General features: G+C 34.3%; 1 protein-coding gene across 1 annotated transcript in view; it reads left to right on the top strand.

The window, feature by feature from the left end:
- The first annotated feature begins 14,698 nt into the window (after nt 1–14,698).
- The window catches only part of LOC128092657 (mucin-2-like), a 13,119-nt gene continuing 7,282 nt past the window's right edge, over nt 14,699–20,535 (top strand). Inside the window, exon 1 of the mRNA XM_052706960.1 lies at nt 14,699–14,830. Coding sequence (XP_052562920.1) covers nt 14,699–14,830 — 132 coding nt within the window. The remainder of the gene's footprint in view (nt 14,831–20,535) is intronic.

The raw sequence follows: 20,535 nt of genomic DNA, 5'->3' as shown, positions 1-20,535 counted from the left end.
TGTATAGTAAAGTCAATCGTGATAATGAGCGAATTTTGATGAGTGTTTTGATATATGCATGAGACCGTTACATTATAATAGTAGATATTTTTTAGATTGTTGAAAGCAAAAAATTCAAAACAATTAAAAAAAACACTTTGAAATTATTCCGGTTATTTCAGATTAACTTGGAACTGAACTATTGAAAGCTTGATGCAATTCAAAATGCGTTTCAAGAGCTGTAATTTAACGCCAAAGTGCTGACAATAGGTGCTCGATGGAATGTGTGCATTATTGTGGAAGGATTCTTACAAGTTTTATTTAAAATGTAATTACGTAGAGGAACAGCATCTAACTCCATCGTGCCTCTAATATCGCCCAAGGGGTTTCCAGCATCAAGGATTACTGACCAGTAGGGTGCCCAGAAAAAATGACCCCCTGCTCCACCAGCGGAAAACGGATTTTGGGGTTATTTTAAGCATTTGTGTAAATTTTGAGCGAAATTGGTTGAGATTAACCCATTGATACTCGAGCTTAAATATGGCGAAAAAAAAGTTTTTCATACAAAAATGACTTTTTTAAATCGCTAATGAGCAATTCTCTACAAAACCGGCCGATTTCGACCATTTTTATTTTTTATATTTTTTGATTTGGCTCAAACTTTGTGGGGGCCTTCCCTATGACCAAAGAAGCCATTTTGCATCATTAGTTTGTCCATATAAATTTCCATACAAATTTGGCAGCTGTTCATACAAAAATGGTACGTATATATTCGAAAATCTGTAACTTTTGAAGGAATTTTTTGATCAATTTGGTGTCTTCGGCAAAGTTGTAGGTATTGTTAAGGACTAATTAGAAAAAAATAGGTACACGGAAAAAAAAATTTCCCGATTTTTTTATTAACTTTTTTTTCACAAAAACTCAAATTCCCAAAATACGTATTTTTTGATTTTCGAGATTTTTTGATATGTTTTAGGGGACAAAAATCCGCAACTTTTGAGCTATAGAGAAACATGGTCAAAAAATCTGCCGCCGAGTTATGATTTTTTGAAAAACTGGTGATTTTTGGAAAAAATCGAAATTTCATACATAAAATTTTTTTGACCTCATTTTTTTATGCAAAATTGAATTTGCAATCGAAAAGTACTTTACAGATTTTTTGATAAAGCGCTCCGTTTTCAAGATATAGCCACCGAAAGTTTGATTTTAGCGAAATATTTGCAGTTTTTCAATTTTTAAAAATAGTGACCATGAGTGACCATTTCTAAAAATATTTTTTTTGAAAAGTTCAGAAAATTTGCTATAAAATTGTCTAAGAGACATTGAAGATTGGACCTCTGGTTGCTGAGATACAGCGGCTTAAAGAAAAAGAAACACGAAAATTGAAGTTTTCTAAGTCTCACCCAAACAGCCCACCATTTTCTAATGACGATATCTCAGCAATTAATGGTCCGATTTTCAATGTTAATACATGAAACATTCGTGAAATTTTCCGATCTTTTCGAAAAAAATATTTAAAAAAAAATTAAATCAAGACTAACATTTTAAAAGGGCCAAACATTGAATATTATGCCCATTAAAAATGCTAGTATTGATTTATTTTTTTTCAAAATATTTTTTTCAAAAAGATCGGAAAATTTCACGAATGTTTCATGTATTAACATTGAAAATCGGACCATTAATTGCTGAGATATCGTCATTAGAAAATGGTGGGCTGTTTGGGTGAGACTTAGAAAACTTCAATTTTCGTGTTTCTTTTTCTTTAAGCCGCTGTATCTCAGCAACCAGAGGTCCAATCTTCAATGTCTCTTAGACAATTTTATAGCAAATTTTCTGAACTTTTCAAAAAAAATATTTTTAGAAATGGTCACTCATGGTCACTATTTTTAAAAATTGAAAAACTGCAAATATTTCGCTAAAATCAAACTTTCGGTGGCTATATCTTGAAAACAGAGCCCTTTATCAAAAAATCTGTAAAGTACTTTTCGATTGCAAATTCAATTTTGCATTAGAAAATAATGTCAAACTTGTTTTTGTATGAAACTTCGATTTTTTCCAAAAATCACTATTTTTTCAAAAATTCATAACTCGGCGGCAGATTTTTTGACCATGTTTCTCTATAGCTCAAAAGTTGTGGATTTTTGTCCCCTAAAACATATCAAAAAATCTCGAAAATCAAAAAATACGTATTTTGGGAATTTGAGTTTTTGTGAAAAAAAAGTTAATAAAAAAATCGGGAAATTTTTTTTTCCGTGTACCTATTTTTTTCTAATTAGTCCTTAACAATACCTACAACTTTGCCGAAGACACCAAATCGATCAAAAAATTCCTTCAAAAGTTACAGATTTTTGAATTTTCAAGCATCATTTTTGTATGGACAGCTGCCAAATTTGTATGGAAATTTATATGGACAAACTAATGATGCAAAATGGCTTCTTTGGTCATAGGGAAGGCCCCCACAAAGTTTGAGCCATATCAAAAAATACAAATAAAATCCATTTCCGGTTTTGGTAGAGAATTGCTCTAATATCTTTTCAAGATCGAGTTTTACAGCTTTGGTATGTTTTACAAAGTTGTAGAGCATTAAATTTTCAATAAGAATCTCACTTTTGGGAATGGTTGGATAGAAGTACCTCACCCTGCAGACCAAACCGTAAGAAAATTAGGTTTTCCATATATTTTTTCGATTTTTCCCATACAAATTTCACCTTTGAGTATCAATGGGTAAATGTTGACCGATTCTGCTCATATTTGGCCCAGAGTCCTAAAATAACTCAAGGAACAATATTTAGCTTGTGGAGCGAGGTTTTGAGAAAAAGTCCCATATTCTGGGCACCCTACTGACCAGTCTAAATGGAATTACCAGGATCACTGGCAATATGTCATGAATTACTTTGATTTCCCAGAATTACTTGGGATTTCCAGAAACCACTTAGAATTGCTCAAATTTATAAAAAATAACTTGGAATTACTACCTAGCTTCCAGCATATTGAGAAAAGTCTTTGGAATTGGATCGAATGACAGTTGTCAAACGCACAAAACCACGTGCTTGGCAATAGTAAACAAAATTCCCGGGATTTTTATATGTTGTACGGGGAATTCCCGGAATTAAACAAAAATCTTAATTTGGCCTGAAAATAACATTAGTATTACAATTAATAATTTTAAACTTTTCTTAAATTTTACATAAATTGGTACCATTTTATTTGTTGTCATTTTTGTTTTTTAGACATCTTAAAACAATTTTTAAGCTGTTTTAGTCATGTCATATAGAAATAATTAAAAAATAAATATTTATAAAATACTTATTTAATTTGAATTAGAATTGTGGTGCATATAAAATTCAAAGCACAACAGAGAACAGCAAAAATTTGTTTAAGCTATCTAAAAACTGCTATCCTTGTTTGTATTGATATTAATAACATTGAGCTAATTCTATAAATTTAAAGCTTGAAAAACAAAACAAACATAAAGAAAACATAGATTTTATGACTTTTTCAAAATCTTCCCGGGAATAAATAAATATTTTTCCCGTTTTCCTGGAAACTCAAAACCTGGGAAAATTGGACGTCCTGCTTGGAAATCATCGAATAATTGGGTAAATATCAACATCTGTTTGACAACTGATTTTGACGTTTGAGTGCATTTAAAATTCAAAGCACAACAAAGAACAAAAAAATCTTTAAAACTATCTAAAAGTGCTATCCTTGTTTAGATTGATATTAATAGTATTGAGTTAAAAGTATGATTTTTAAAACAAAACAAATATAAAGAAAACATAGGGAGCGGCCGTGGCTGACTGGTTACGGTGTTCGCTTTATGAGCGAATGGTTCTGGGTTCGATGCCCATCTGCTCCCAACGAGAAAGTTAAGAACACATTAATTTGAAATGATGAATGTGAACGAAAAATCAAAGTCGCTCGAGACGGGGTTCGATCCTCCGTCCTTTGGATTGGTAAGCAAAAATGCTAACCACTAAGGCCATGACGACTTTGTGAGCTTGGACTGGAATTAGGAATACTGTTACAGAGAGCGAGTTGTGGCGCTATAACCACGGCAAATAGTGTCCCGGGCATTCGTGGAAATACAATGTCCTATCCCTGAGGGTCCCGGAGTACCAAACCTTCTTAGCATGGTGCTCCCAACGAATACAACCAAAAATCTCGGAGCGTATGGTGGTGTGTCCCCACGCTTCTTCCTCCCCTGTCGATTCAGAATTGTGTTGTTGTTCGAACACTCAGTGCTCAAACTCAATTCAATTACGAGTCATCTCTGCGATACGGCTTTACGCAGTAGGCCTGGCCGCTTTAACGCTTGTGATGTTTCAATGCATTCTAATGCAATGGCGCACTACAAATGTTAATAAATGACAAGAAGAGTGCTAGGCGTCATCTAACCTAAGGCACTCTCCAGGATCCCTTCGAAAGATTGGCTGCGCTAGGGTCTGATTAGATTAGATTAGATTAGATATAACAAATATAAAGAAAACATAGATTTTATGACGTTTTCAAAAAATTACCGGGAATAAATAATATATTTTTTCCGTTTTCCGGGAAACTCAAAACCCGGGAAAATTTGACGCCCTACTTGTAAATCATCGAATAATGGGGTGAATATCAACATCACTTTGACAACTGATTTTGACGTTTGAGTTGTTTTTCATCCGAATACATTTGAATTAGAGAGCATCCAAATTTGCGGACATTCCGAATCCGCTCTGTACTTCTTACAACCATAAAAGGCATCAAGGAAAAGCAAAAGGCATTCTGCCGATTTACTTGAATTGATGGGAAATACACGAATTACTGAGTAACTATGGAATTACTCGAATTACTACGGAATTACTAGGTAATTCCAGAATTACAGGAATTACTGCAGAATTGCGGAGTAATTCTGGAATTACTGAATTACTTACTCAAAATCCGAATGATCCCGTACTAGCTATAACTTTGGTTTCTTACATGAAAATTAATAGGCAATAAATAGAATCATAAAAGGTTTATCGAAATTATCTTTTTAACAGTTATTTTTTATTATTTTATTATTTTCTGAAGTATGTTTTCACAAACAAGAATCATGGAATTACCAGGATTACTGGGATTATTAGGAATTACCAGGATTACTCTGGAATTACTCAGTAAATCCGGAATTACAGAATAACTTGCTCAAATTCCAAGTAATTCCGGATTAGTGACCAGTCTGACACGATGCTGGAAACCCCTTGATATTGTCTATCTAATGTTGAGTGATTAATAACTCAATAGGAAGTGCGCAAGCTAGTTTCTATCGACAGTTTTGAAAAATAAGTTTTTTAAATAGTCAAAATCAGCATATTAGATGGAGTTAGGAGCGAGTGCTTAACCTGTCAAATAAACGAGAATTTCCCCTATTTGGTTTATATTTGCCTGAAGCCAGAAAAAATATTAACCTTTAAAAATGATTTATGTAACTGTCTGTAGTATCTATTCATTATGCTGCGTTTAGTCGAAGTCAACTTCAAATATGCCCTCAACGTATTTACTAACTGTTCTACTTCAGCAAACAATTTGGATCTGTTGTAACCTTCAACCAATCGCCAACACCATCTCAATGAGCATATTTACCCATCAATTTTTCGACTCATTGATGCTTTTATTGCGACGACGTGCGTTCAACGTTTGTGGTCCAGATGAGTTCGGAAACCGTCAATTTCGAACTATACCGGAACGTGTCTTCTTCACAACCGGCCGGGCCATAAAATGACACATGACTGTGTCAAATTAACTTTCCACTTAATTGATTTTAAATAACCTTTCGTAATTGGTGAGTAAAGCGCACTTGCAGATCCTAAAAGGTTAACACTCTGACTCGATTCGTGTAGTGTAGACACTTTGATCAGCCGGTATTGTACAATAACAGCACTTTTCGATGAAGTCATCTCGTGTTCTTCATATCGACAAGGCTTCGGCTTCTGTTTTAATTGTAATTTGCTGTTCAGTATCGATTTTGCAAGCCGGAAAAAAAACCTACCAGGTTTGTATTCACGTTCTGCTTATTTGGCTCATTTCAGATTCATTTGCTGCTGCACGGCTATCATCGTCGGGCTTTCGATTGGAACAACCGCAGTCGCTGCTGATCAGTCCACTAAGGAGCGAATACGGGTAAGTGTTGTTGCTTAATTTGGTAAGGTATTTTTGCCAGGTCAGATATGAGAATGATACAATCATTCAATAAAGTGGGAAAACGGTTTCCTAAAAAGCTTTTGTTAGGTGCCGACGTAGCTGCATAAAGTGTTGATTGTTACTGAATTAAAAAAATACAGATGAAAATATATGAGTTATTAATAGTTTTCATGATTCATTAATTATTCGAATACATTGAATACTTATTTTCAAAACTATGAGGAGTTTTGGGCAGTAGTTTGGCAAAAAATATAAAATATAGAATAAATCGTAAAATAAAAGTTTCCCTTTTACTGGGAAAACTCAAAAGCTTCTCTAAATTTCAACTCTTAAACTCTCATAAAGAAAATAAAAACACATTTCAAGCACTCTCCCGAAAAAACTTCCAATAAATAACTCATCAATCTGTCGGAATGCAGTTAACACAGACTGCAAATGACATCATAAACACTCTCGTAAAACCCCAAACATTATTCAGTTTCACAGAACAGAAGCTGATTTGATGGCGGCAAAAATCGAAAAGAAAGTGCTGAAGGAGTACTTGTACTTGAAGTGATTTTATGGTAAAGTAACAATCTCCTCTCCCTTTCGTTTGACTTAAAGACTTGCATGAGGCGCGCGTAGATGATATTGGATCTGAATGGAGTGATGCACCCTTCCTCCCTCCTCTCTGAAAACTGCACTTCTTCTCCTCCACAGGCTGTAGTTGCTCTGCGTGTGGCTGTGTGTGTGTGCTGTGTGGTGTGAAGTGATTACAGTAAATAAAAGCCACGCACTCTCACACAATAGCTGCTAATGGACAAACATATATACTCGCGGCTGGTCTGGCGCGACGAGAGCGGAGGGCACCGTATCACTTTCAAATTGTTTGCCCAATTTAAAGGGTCTGTGTATATGCAAATTAGTCAAACTAAGTGAAGCGGGCGATTGAGTGGTTTTGGAAGGGTTTTATTGTTTTATATTTGTTTCGGGCGTGCAACAGTTGAAAATGTTTTAAAACTGTTTGGAAGTGAAATAACATTATTTGGAGGGCAAGTACGCATTTGTACCACAATTGATGATTGATAATTTAAAGAGTTCGTAGACCCATCTCCATGTATACAAATCGGCTCAGAATCGAAAACTGAACAAATGCATGTGTGTTTTCTCGGCACTGGCTGGTCCGATTTGAGTCAAACATGTTGCATTCGATCCGGTATGGTGCCCCATACAGCGCTATTACTTTTTTGAAGATCCGATCAGTAACTCAAAAGTTATGTAATAAAAAAGGTTTCAGACTTGAAAATCGAATGTTGGAATTTTGATGAAGGATCTCAGATATTGCAATGAAACTAAGATCCGGATTCTATATTTTAGGCTGTGGAGTAGGGTCATATTTCAAGCGACTCCGACTTTGACTCCGGCCTCCGAAATCTGACTCCGAAACCGACTCCCACATCGGCTCCGGCTTTCAGTTCCAACTGACTCCGACTCCAACCTACCAGCGCGTTGCCACAACGTACAGATATTTGAGCACATAAAAATTCTCAATCGATTTTAACTCCTAACATAAACATTATTTTCCCAAACTGAATGAGTCAAAAGTTCAGGAAAATGATCCTATTTTTGGTATACAAATCAATCCTCCACAGCCCTGCTTCATTAGACCATTCTTTGATTAGTTTATTAACATTTCTTTCTAATGAACCTGGTTAAGATTTGGCAACCCTGTTTCAAGTTTTGACCACTTAAGTGATATTTCTGTACTTTTTCAAGCCGGATATCACTTATCTGTATGTAAACTATGTCCATCATCGTTCAACGGTCTGTTGATCCCAAGAAGTCTAAAAGATTGAAAATCTGGCAACCCTGTCCAAAGTTATGACCACTCAAGTGAGATCTTTGTCCAGATCCATCATTCGACCAATGAAAAAAATCATTGAGGGCCATAAAAAAAGCAAAAGTAATAAAATGTGGGTAATTCTCCGCCAACTCACACAGCAGTTGCCCCGACCCCTCTTCGATTTGCGTGAAACTTTGTCCTAAGGGGTAACTTTTGTCCCTGATCACGAATCCGAGGTCCGTTTTTTGATATCTCGTGACGGAGGGGCGGTACGACCCCTTCCATTTTTGAACATGCGAAAAAAGAGGTGTTTTTCAATAATTTGCAGCCTGAAACGGTGATGAGATAGAAATTTGGTGTCAAAGGGACTTTTATGTAAAATTAGACGCCCGATTTGATGGCGTACTCAGAATTCCGAAAAAACGTATTTTTCATCGAAAAAAACACTGTAAAAGTTTTAAAAATCCTTCCATTTTCCGTTACTCGACTGTAAAAAATTTTGGAACATGTCATTTTATGAGAAATTTAATGTACTTTTCGAATCCCGATTTGATGGCGTACTCAGAATTCCGGAAAAACGTATTTTTCATCGAAAAAAAACACTTAAAAAGTTTTAAAAACTCTCCCATTTTCCGTTACTTGACTGTAAATTTTTTTGGAACATGTCATTTTACGGGAAATTTAATGTACCCAAAAGGGTCATTTTTTCATTTAGTACAAAAATTTTCTTTTTAAAATTTCGTGTTTTTTTCTAACTTTGCAGGGTTATTTTTTAGAGTGTAACAATGTTCTACAAAGTTGTAGAGCAGACAATTACAAATATTTTAATATATAGATATAAGGGGTTTGCTTGTAAACATCACGAGTTATCGCGATTCTACAAAAAAAAGTTTTGAAAAAGTTGGTCGCAAACGCAAAAAGTAACTTTTTCAAAATATTTTTTCGTAAAATCGCGATAACTCGTGATGATTACAAGCATACCCTTTATGTATGTATATTAAAATTTTTGTAATTGTCTGCTCTATAATTTTCTAGAACATTGTTACACTCTAAAAAAACCCTGCAAAGTTAGAAAAAACACGAAATTTTAAAATTAAATTTTTTGTTCTAAATGAAAAAATGACCCTTCTGGGTCAATGTAGATTCAAAAAGTACATTAAATTTCCCATAAAATGACATGTTCCAAATTTTTGTACAGTCGAGTAACGGAAAATGGGAGAATTTTAAAAACTTTTTTAGTGTTTTTTTCGATGAAAAATACGTTTTTTTCGGAATTCTGAGTACGCCATCAAATCGGGCGTCTAATTTTACATAAAAGTCCCTTTGACACCAAATTTCTATCTCATCACCGTTTCAGGCTGCAAATTATTGAAAAACATCTCTGTTTTCGCATGTTCAAAAATGGAAGGGGTCGTACCGCCCCTCCGTCACGAGATATCAAAAAACGGACTTAAGATTCGTGATCAGTGACAAAAGTTACCCCTTAGGACAAAGTTTCTCGCAAATCGAAGAGGGGTCGGGGCAACTTTTCCCGATTTCGTGTGAGTTGGTAGAGAATTACCCATGTAGAAAACAAACAAGAAAAAAATAACAGTTCATTTACGATTTGTGGAAAAGTTAAAAATATTTCTGAAAACTTTAACATTCTATTGCTTATAACAAATAAATTAAAAAAAGATAAAAACTTTACAAAATAGAATCGGACGGCAAACTGATTATTTTATTTATAAGGGAAAAGCATGTTTAATTATAAGCTTTACACGTAATCTTATTGTAAACTAATTGGAATATACTTTGTTTATGAAGAAAATTACGACTAACATTTTAAAAAATCCAAATACTTTGAAAAAAAACTTTACTTCATTGAAAAAAAAAAAAAAATCAGATGGCAACCTCTAATATATCTGGGCTAGTCATGTTCTCATTTATCAATTTTTTAATGTATATTTTTAAATTGATTTTATAAATAGACCATCCTCTAAAATTAACAAGCCAATAAATAATCTGAGCAGGTCACCTGTTTTTGTATGTTGCTTTTTTTTAACCACAGCTTTACCATTCAGTGACTTTGAAACTGGTAGCTTCATTGACTTCAAAAGCTGTAAATTCGATTATTTTCTGACGCATTTGGACTTCCTCGTTACAAATTCCGTCCTCAATGTAACATACTTTTGACCTTCTATAAACGTCCAAGTAAGTATCAATGACTTAAAGCACCCATAACTCTTTGCTGTTGAACATTACACCCGCGCTGTTTTTGCCATATGACCCGCGCCACCAGAGAAGAAAACCCAACCTTCAATGATGGCGCTTTTTGGCTGGCGCTTGTTTTGGCACTTTGTTCACGCACGAAGCGTAAATATCTTCAAACATCATCATAATAATAATAATGATGATCATCACATTTATCCCGACTGTCAAAGCAGACACACGCACACACGCACGCACGCATTCTGGAACACACTTCCATTTTTTGGGCAAAACGGCACGCAGTTTTTCAAACGCCAACATAAAAATCAATACGGTTGGAGGACTTAAAGTCGGACATTTATCTGATTATTTATAAAATGACAATTGGATTCCGGTTCAAAAAATCTCTAAAAAAAACAATTCAACAAAAAATCCTAATAATAGGACCACCCACCCTATTCCTTGCTTCCCCGAGCAGCGAAAAGTTCCACGCCACTTTTCTTGATTTTTTCGACGTTCTTTTTCTCGACGAAACGGCGTGCCGCATGAATGATAAATCGTTACGACGATGGTGGTGAAGTCGTTTTTTTCCTCTCTCCTCAGCCTCACTCAGTTCTCGGAGTGATTTAAAATAATCGTTCTCAATTATGTTTTGGCAGAAACCCACGTGCGATGCTTGGTTTTAGCATCTGCCATTCGAATAGGCCCTATCATATGTGGTGGAGCTAAGCTTGATATGATGGAATGACCTTGGCGGCGGCACGCGTGATGTTGGAATTTTGGCACCCGATTGATGTTCGGTTGTCTTAAAACCAATGATAAGAAATTTAAAAAGTGGGCACTGAAATCGGCAGATTGATGAGTTTGGAGATCAGTAAAAAACGCGTTTCTAGAGTTTAATTTTTTTAAACACCCTTTGAGACACCTCGTAAACCTCCATAGCTCAACCATCATTGTAACAATTGACATAAGATCCCTAGCTCTAGTCCCATAAAAACATACATTTTTGGAAAGTACATTCGAGTTCATTGCAAATAGTGACGGCACAGGTGCACTTGTGAAAATATTCAATCCTAAAATGATTAGAGAAAAAACTGCGCGTGCGATTGCAGTGTAAAAAAACTACCAGAAATTCACTCCAAAACGACTCGAACAAACAAATGGGTAATCCATCAGCAGCACATTTCCATCCACTTTAATCTCCCCGTAGTGCACAGATGGTTCAGTCTTTACAAAAAGTTGTCCAAAATAATCATTAAAATTCTGGAGATTTTTAAGTCCAATTATCTTAATTTTATTGTTTTGCTTTTTTGTTGTTTTAAATACCCTGACCCTGGATGGTTTCAAAATCACCATAAATGCGAAAATTGAAAATTCTGTTTATTGGACCTTTTAAAAAACTCTAGATTTGTTTTCATTAAAATGGTTTGATTCTTGCATTGGAATTATGCAAAGTTACATTAAAGAAATGATTCATTTCTACAACTTTTGTCTAAAGCAAGCAATCATTGATGACAGGTATGCGGTTCAGCATTTCAAATTACGCTGCCAGTTTCACACTTTTCACTCTCGTTTACTCTGCATTAACGTCGCCCCGGAAAATACCCCCCTCTGAACAGACAGACAAACAGACCCGGGGAGACAACGAACGATATCTCGTGAAGCGCACTCTTTTAGTGCCAGCTTCCGCAATTCATTCGTTTATCAACAGCCAGCAGCAGCAGCAGCACAAGTACAAGTAGATTGCAGGTTCCAGTGCGAAACAGATTCGGTACTCTCTGGCAGTGGAGGAGAGATTAAACAGTATCTTATCACGTGGCGTAACAGAAATTTTTGTTTTCACATGAGCCAAACGATAGCACTCGAATTCCACCAGACCAGCATCCCAGCGCTGCTCAGTGTTGTTTGGCTGTGGCAGTTTATCCATGGTTGGGGTACCCAGTCATCCGGTTTATCCCACCGTTGGAGAACACTGCGGAATGCAACCTGCCACACTGTGGGTCTCAGAATAGTAGACCGGCCACCCAAGTTTTAAAAAATCAGGATTTGACCACTTTCTTAAAATGGGTATTCTTCAAAAATACAAAAATACAAAAATACAAAAATACAAAAATACAAAAATACAAAAATACAAAAATACAAAAATACAAAAATACAAAAATACAAAAATACAAAAATACAAAAATACAAAAATACAAAAATACAAAAATACAAAAATACAAAAATACAAAAATACAAAAATACAAAAATGCAAAAATACAAAAATACAAAAATACAAAAATACAAAAATACAAAAATACAAAAATACAAAAATACAAAAATACAAAAATACAAAAATACAAAAATACAAAAATACAAAAATACAAAAATACAAAAATACAAAAAAACAAAAATACAAAAATACAAAAATACAAAAATACAAAAATACAAAAATACAAAAATACAAAAATACAAAAATACAAAAATACAAAAATACAAAAATACAAAAATACAAAAATACAAAAATACAAAAATACAAAAATACAAAAATACAAAAATACAAAAATACAAAAATACAAAAATACAAAAATACAAAAATACAAAAATACAAAATACAAAAATACAAAAATACAAAAATACAAAAATACAAAATACAAAAATACAAAAATACAAAAATACAAAAATACAAAAATACAAAAATACCAAAATACAAAAATACAAAAATACAAAAATACAAAAATACAAAATACAAAAATACAAAAATACAAAAATACAAAAATACAAAAATACAAAAATACAAAAATACAAAAATATAAAAATACAAAAATACAAAAATACAAAAATACAAAAATACAAAAATACAAAAATACAAAAATACAAAAATACAAAAATACAAAAATACAAAAATACAAAAATACAAAAATACAAAAATACAAAAATACAAAAATACAAAAATACAAAAATACAAAAATACAAAAATACAAAAATACAAAAATACAAAAATACAAAAATACAAAAATACAAAAATACAAAAATACAAAAATACAAAAATACAAAAATACAAAAATACAAAAAATACAAAAATACAAAAATACAAAAATACAAAAATACAAAAATACAAAAATACAAAAATACAAAAATACAAAAATACAAAAATACAAAAATACAAAAATACAAAAATACAAAAATACAAAAATACAAAAATACAAAAATACAAAAATACAAAAATACAAAAATACAAAAATACAAAAATACAAAAATACAAAAATACAAAAATACAAAAATACAAAAATACAAAAATACAAAAATACAAAAATACAAAAATACAAAAATACAAAAATACAAAAATACAAAAATACAAAAATACAAAAATACAAAAATACAAAAATACAAAAATACAAAAATACAAAAATACAAAAATACAAAAATACAAAAATACAAAAATACAAAAATACAAAAATACAAAAATACAAAAATACAAAAATACAAAAATACAAAAATACAAAAATACAAAAATACAAAAATACAAAAATACAAAAATACAAAAATACAAAAATACAAAAATACAAAAATACAAAAATACAAAAATACAAAAGTACAAAAATACAAAAATACACAGTTTCCTTGATTTCTCAAAAAAAAAAATCTCATCTGTTTATATGTGTCATCGAGAGACATGAAGGTATTAGAAGCTATACTTTAGCGCAAGACTACCTGTCAGAACTGTTGAGTACATTCATTGGTGCAACTCGGAGAGATTTTCGAGAGTCCAAACTAAATTTTCCCAAATCACTCCACGAAAATCTGCATACGCTTGTCAGGAAGATGATGAAGGTGTTCGTGGGAATGTTTGTCTCTGTTTTTGGCGCTTTGTTTACCTTCTCTGGCAAACATAGTACTCCCGGAGAGGATGGGGATGTTGTTGTTGTTGTTGTCCAAACACCACCTGCAGAAGGAAGTTTTTATTCCCTTGTAGCGCACAGAGTACAGTTTTCATGAGTTTCGACAAAAAATAACATACCAGATTTTCAACAACGAAGGTACACTTTTTAGTTTATATCATGTGCAGGGGAGGACATCGATTCGGCAGTCAGCGTGAAGAGCCCTGGAGGACAACTTAGCATGGGAAGAAAAACTTTGAGATTTATTGTGCCCAAAACACCGTAATTGATGGACCTTTTGAAGGTCATTTAAGTACCCCTCGGTGGCAGTGGTTTGTTGAAACATTGCACACGTGTTTTGATCAGTGCTTTGAAAAAGTTGAAGAACGAGCAATTTGAGGCTATAACTTTGTCTAAATATTAGAAGTAAAGAAGTGAAGAAGTAATAAATGAAACAAACCGTGCGTAACATTGAAATTGGTAAATTATGTAAATTTTAACAAGATTGCACCTAGATTTCAGCAGCCCCAAATTTGAATACCACAGAGTACTCCTTTAACAAACCTCAATTAAAATTACCTCATTTACCATATTCCACCCATTATTGCAGCGTTTAGAGCGTTCCCCAGTGACCCAGTTCCAAACATAATTGAACCCGCACTGACTTCCTAATGCACTGCCTGCAATGCTGCTTCTGCTGCTGCTGCTGAAGTTCAACATTCTAAGCGGCCCTTTTTCCGGTCCATTAGCGCCGAACAATGCCGGAATCGGAACCAGTCGAATCTGCGCCCGAGCCACACTCTGTGCCGATACACACGTGAGTTATGTGGTTTCACCCCAGCCAGGCGCAGAAGTGTGCCCTGCCCTATGCCATAGGGCAGAAGCAGCAGCTAATAAATAGTTCACCTACCGTCAGTGGGGGTGACTATGGGTCAAAAAACGATACACCTCTCGTAATTTTCTTAATGACCAAAACAATTTTAATCACATCAAAAATCTTTTATCGCAGATTTGTTCTTAGATAGTTTACTAACATTTTCCCAAAATATGGTGGATTTTGATGAACACTACCTTAAATGCCAATAGTTTGAAAATTGACCCAATCTCACCCCTTAGAACTAAAATGATGCTCAAATGCAAAGATATGGTAAAAACAAGTCATCCTACAGTGTTTCTTGTTCGAGGGAATCGTATTGACATGCTAAAATGTTTGAAGTAGAGATTTTCAAACATTTGGGTTCTTTTTGATCAATTCCAACAAAAATTTTAAAAAGTTGATTTTTCGAGAGGTAATTTTTGGCCAAAAACGTACCTTAATTTTAGACAGCTACTATAATGACAAGATTTGTTCTAGGAACGAGGTTTTTTCAGCAAAGTCATCTTAATATGTCCCTTGCACAACCCTTTTAACAGAATTTAGTTTCATTGAGAAGTAGGGTATTTGACCCTATTTTGGACCTAGTACCTATTTTGGACCTATTTTTATTAATCGAGGTAGTTCAGACTTTTAAAGTACGAATTTACTGAATCCAACCAACAGAAAGTGTAAGCAGGATCGTTTTGTAGCTTACCTCTTCCAAAAATGTTAACATTTTTGATTATTTTCGCTTTTTCAGCCACTTTTTCCAATGCCACTCGCATTTCCTGTAATTTTCCTAGCACATCGATTAGGTCCAAAAATTTCGGCCTCGTTGCTTATCACTTTTGGCTCGAGACACCTTGTACAAAATTCTGTTTTTCACTAGCATCAAGCTATTTTCAGCCGGTTTCCGAGTAATGTAAGTGAAATTTATTTAATACTTATATGTTTTTAGTCACTAAACCGTTGAAATTACTGATCTATAGTTTAAAAAACTCAATTGAAAAAATATTTTGAAATCAGCCGCGTTGGATCAGTTTTTGGAGCTACTTTTCCTTCAGTACAAGGTATCACCAATACATGTATAACAAGGTGTTGCCAGTTTTGTTTATGAATTTATTTCGATACTTAATTGAAATTTAATGCCAAGTTCTTACTTAATAATTTGGATTAGTTTTTCCGACTGTAATTATTTCAAATAAAAATAAGCTTTAAAAAGCAAATGATAAACAGAAACAATGAAAATATGATTTTTTAATGATAAAAAGCCAAATTAATGATAAAGATAGGTATGATTTTTAAAACCGATTGCAATCTGGCCTAAAATCTAAACTGATGTTGATATATTTTTCTCGCAACCTCATTTTCACCAATTTAACTGCACCTTTTAATTAATGTTTGCTACAAAAATGCAATTTGGCTACCCTGCTGGAATTGAACTGGAAAAGATTGAAAAACCAAAAGGGCCTAGTTCATTCAATCGTCAGCTGTCACCGCGACAGGCGCTGTCAAACTTTCTCAAGAGTGGTTTTGATAAGGTCGTATGAATTTATTTTAAAAAATCTAGGGTAAGTTTTAAAAAGGTCCTAAGCGCTAGTCGATCAGTTTTCGATAAATTTACGAATTATAAAACTTAAAAAATGCATTGAATTGTCATCTGCACGTCTTTTGAACAGCCCGGGAGCATGTTGACAGCTCCCATAAAAACTGAGCGTACCCCGTTTTGTGGGCCCAGTGGGCCTAAGATGGCGGCCTTCGATATTATCTAGCCAAACTTTTGAAAATGGCGAATAGTTTAAATAAATATAGTTTTTACTTTGTTTTGGTTTAAATTGACAAAATAAGCATTCTGGAATAATTTTCTTGAAAAACTTGTTTAGAGATACGCCACGTTCAAATATTAGTCTAGAACAGTTAAAGTGAGCGTGCCGCAAAAGCCGTTACGAAAAAAAGCTTCCTATGCAAATTTTGAGTTGCGTATTTGATGGACGGACTCCGACGCCATCTGTCGGTGAATACGCGCAACTCACGAAAACTGTCATCTTAGGGTTCGGTTGCTTTTAAATGCTCTCTACTGGAAAACAATAAAAAAAATCGACATCAGGGATACTCTCTGACTCGATTCCTTAGGCAAAAATAAGTATTAAGGTTTATGGGTCGCTTTTTATCGTTGTTGTTTATATGGGGAAAACGCAAAAATGTATGCAGAAAAACATCGTTTCAGTATTTTTCTGCCAGGTGGCGCGGGTCTTGCCCAAAATTGTCCAAGTGTAAGATTCTTGTAGGAATTCAATTCACTTAGAAACACAAATAAACCATTTCTTATGTACTTCTTATATACCCAGTATATACCTTCAAGTATATAAGCCGATTTCTTTTCATCGCATTGCTAATAATTGGGTACTAAAAGCCCTATGTACATTTTTATGTACAACGCTAAAAAAACACGATAAAAAACAATTTGTGACCACTTTTTTTTTCATTTTAATGCAAAAAAAATTATTGACAAGACAACATTTTTTCGATGGATCAACTATGGTCCCCTTGGAACGAGCTGTCAAGTAGGACCTTTTCTGTCAAGAAGGACCGTGAAGTTATTTTTTTTTAAATTGAATTAAAAATCCATTTTAAATCCTTTGCGTTCGTTCAAAGGGTCATTGTACTCAGAAAAATAAGCATTATCGTTCTTATGAGCAATGATATCACAAATTTAAACTTCATTTTAGGACCCAATTCATCAGGATCAACTCGGATCGTTTTGGACCCTTCGACAAAGTTGCGGGGTATTGAATTTCCTACAGGATCTCACACTTGGACAATTTTGGACGAGATCCGCGCCACCTGGCAGAAAAATACTGGAATGATGTTTTCTGCATACATTTTGCGATTTTCCCCATATAAACTTCAACGACAAAAAGCGACTCTTAAATCTTAACCGATTTGGCTCAAAATAGGCACAGTTACTGATTATTGCCTAAACATTTGAACCAAGGGGTATCTCTTGAGATTTCCCAAAATTTTAATTTTTTCTTGCCAGCCTAATATATATAATAAAAAATACAGGTATTTATAACGTTTTTTTACACAATGGACAGCGTTGGCTTATAATAAATTACACTTTTAGATTACTGCGTCAATCATGTTAGAAACACAAATAAACCATAATTATTATCAAAATATTTCGATGATTGTTAATTTTTCCTTGTTCTGAAGTGTAACTGTATCTCCAGCTTTGAAAATTTATAATTTTTTGTGGGAATTTAAATCATTTTGAAAAAACAATCTAGGAGATTTTGAAAGAAGAGGTGTGTGAAACAATTGCGATAAATGGAGAGCTAGTTGAGTCTTTGGGCACTTTGCAGTGTTGCTAGTTGGGCAAATTGCAGCTTTCAGACCATCCCGGATCGTTTCCTGCAAGCTTCGGAAAAGAGAGATAAAATGAAATCATTAAAACTGTAAGAAAAATAAAAATCTTCGAAAAAAAAATTGTAGCATTAGAGGTAAATGCGATGTGAACTTTGAGGATGTAGTCTAATTTTGTACTTTTATGTATATTATGATTTGAGACATAACTAGTTACATGGTTTATTCAACACCTACAATATAATCAATTTTGAAACTACGCCCCTCCTAGCCGATCCGAACGGTAGGCAATCTTGTCAAATCTTACATTCACGCAAAAAAGTCCGTTCGCGTAAACGTGAACAACGTACCATGAAAATGGAAACAAAGCAAATTTTATGATAAGATTTTGCACCGTGAACAAATGCATGTTTGCAATCGATTTTCATGAACGTTTGTTCACGAAAAACCGTAACGCCTGGTCTGGTTACGTTTTTCTAGTTCCCGTAATCATAAACTTCGTTCATGGTATTAGGAAACAAATCATACATTTGTTCACGCTCATGCGAACAAAAACCATGAAATTGTGGGCGTAGCCACAGCTTTGAAACAGAGACGAAGAACGTTCAGAAATTATTGAACGGGAAAGTGACAGTTCTAGGGTATCATTCACTGATTACGTGACGAACTATTTAATTTTGGCTCGTGTACGGATGTAGTTTTCTTCAGTCAGTTATTCGGATGGCAAAATTGGATAATTTAACCGATTTTGGAATTTTTGGCCGCAAATGATAAATACCGGGAACCTGCCCAATTCGAGGGCAGCCAACGGACCCTGGACCAACCTGGCCACTCCGGAACGGGACACGGGTTACCGGTGGCTACTTGGGGACACTTCGGAATTTTCAAGGAACCGGGTCATGTGACGTATCAAAATTCATCAAATTAAAAACTGTGACCGTTTTAAGTGATACCAATGTCCTCTGGCCCAACCTGGCCACTCCGGAACGGGTCACCGGTTACCGGTGGCCACTTGGGGACACTTCGGAATTTGCAAGGAACCGGGTCATGTGACGTATCAAAATTCATCAAATTAAAAACTGTGACCATTTTAAGTGAAACCAATGTCCTCTGGCCCAACCTGGCCACTCCGGAACGGGACACCGGTTACCGGTGGCCACTTGGGGAAACTTCGGAATTTTCAAGGAACCAGGTCATGTGACGTATCAAAATTAATCAAATTAAAAACTGTGACCGGTTCAAGTGAAACCAATGTCCTCTGGCCCAACCTGGCCACTCCGGAACGGGTCACCGGTTACCGGTGGCCACTTGGGGAAACTTCGGAATTTTCAAGGAACCAGGTCATGTGACGTATCAAAATTCATCAAATTAAAAACTGTGACCGTTTTAAGTGATACCAATGTCCTCTGGCCCAACCTGGCCACTCCGGAACGGGACACCGGTTACCGGTGGCCACTTGGGGACACTTCGGAATTTTCAAGGAACCAGGTCATGTGACGTATCAAAATTCATCAAATTAAAAACTGTGACCTTTTTAAGTGAGGCCAACGTCACCTGGGCCAACCTGGCCACGCCGGAACGGGACACCGGTTATCGGTGGCCACTTAGGGACACTTCGGAATTTGCAAGGAACCGGGTCATGTGACGTATCGAAATTCATCAAATTAAAAACTGTGACCATTTTAAGTGATACCAATGTCCTCTGGCCCAACCTGGCCACTCCGGAACGGGACACCGGTTACCGGTGGCCACTTGGGGACACTTCAGAATTTGCAAAGAACCGAGTCATGTGACGTATCAAAATTCATCAAATTAAAAACTGTGACCATTTTAAGTGATGCCAACGTCACCTGGACTAACCTGGCCACTCCGGAACAGGTCACCGGTTACCGGTGGCCACTTGGGGACACAAAAATACAAAAATACAAAAATACAAAAATACAAAAATACAAAAATACAAAAATACAAAAATACAAAAATACAAAAATACAAAAATACAAAAATACAAAAATACAAAAATACAAAAATACAAAAATACAATAATACAAAAATACAAAAATACAAAAATACAAAAATACAAAAATACAAAAATACAAAAATACAAAAATACAAAAATACAAAAATACAAAAATACAAAAATACAAAAATACAAAAATACAAAAATACAAAAATACAAAAATACAAAAATACAAAAATACAAAAATACAAAAATACAAAAATACAAAAATACAAAAATACAAAAATACAAAAATACAAAAATACAAAAATACAAAAATACAAAAATACAAAAATACAAAAAT

The sequence above is a fragment of the Culex pipiens genome, chromosome 2, assembly GCF_016801865.2.
Source record: "Culex pipiens pallens isolate TS chromosome 2, TS_CPP_V2, whole genome shotgun sequence".
In the NCBI taxonomy this organism is placed as follows: Eukaryota; Metazoa; Arthropoda; class Insecta; order Diptera; family Culicidae; genus Culex; species Culex pipiens.
The sequence above is the reverse complement of the archived record's forward strand: the minus strand, read 5'-3'. Positions and strand labels throughout refer to the sequence as shown.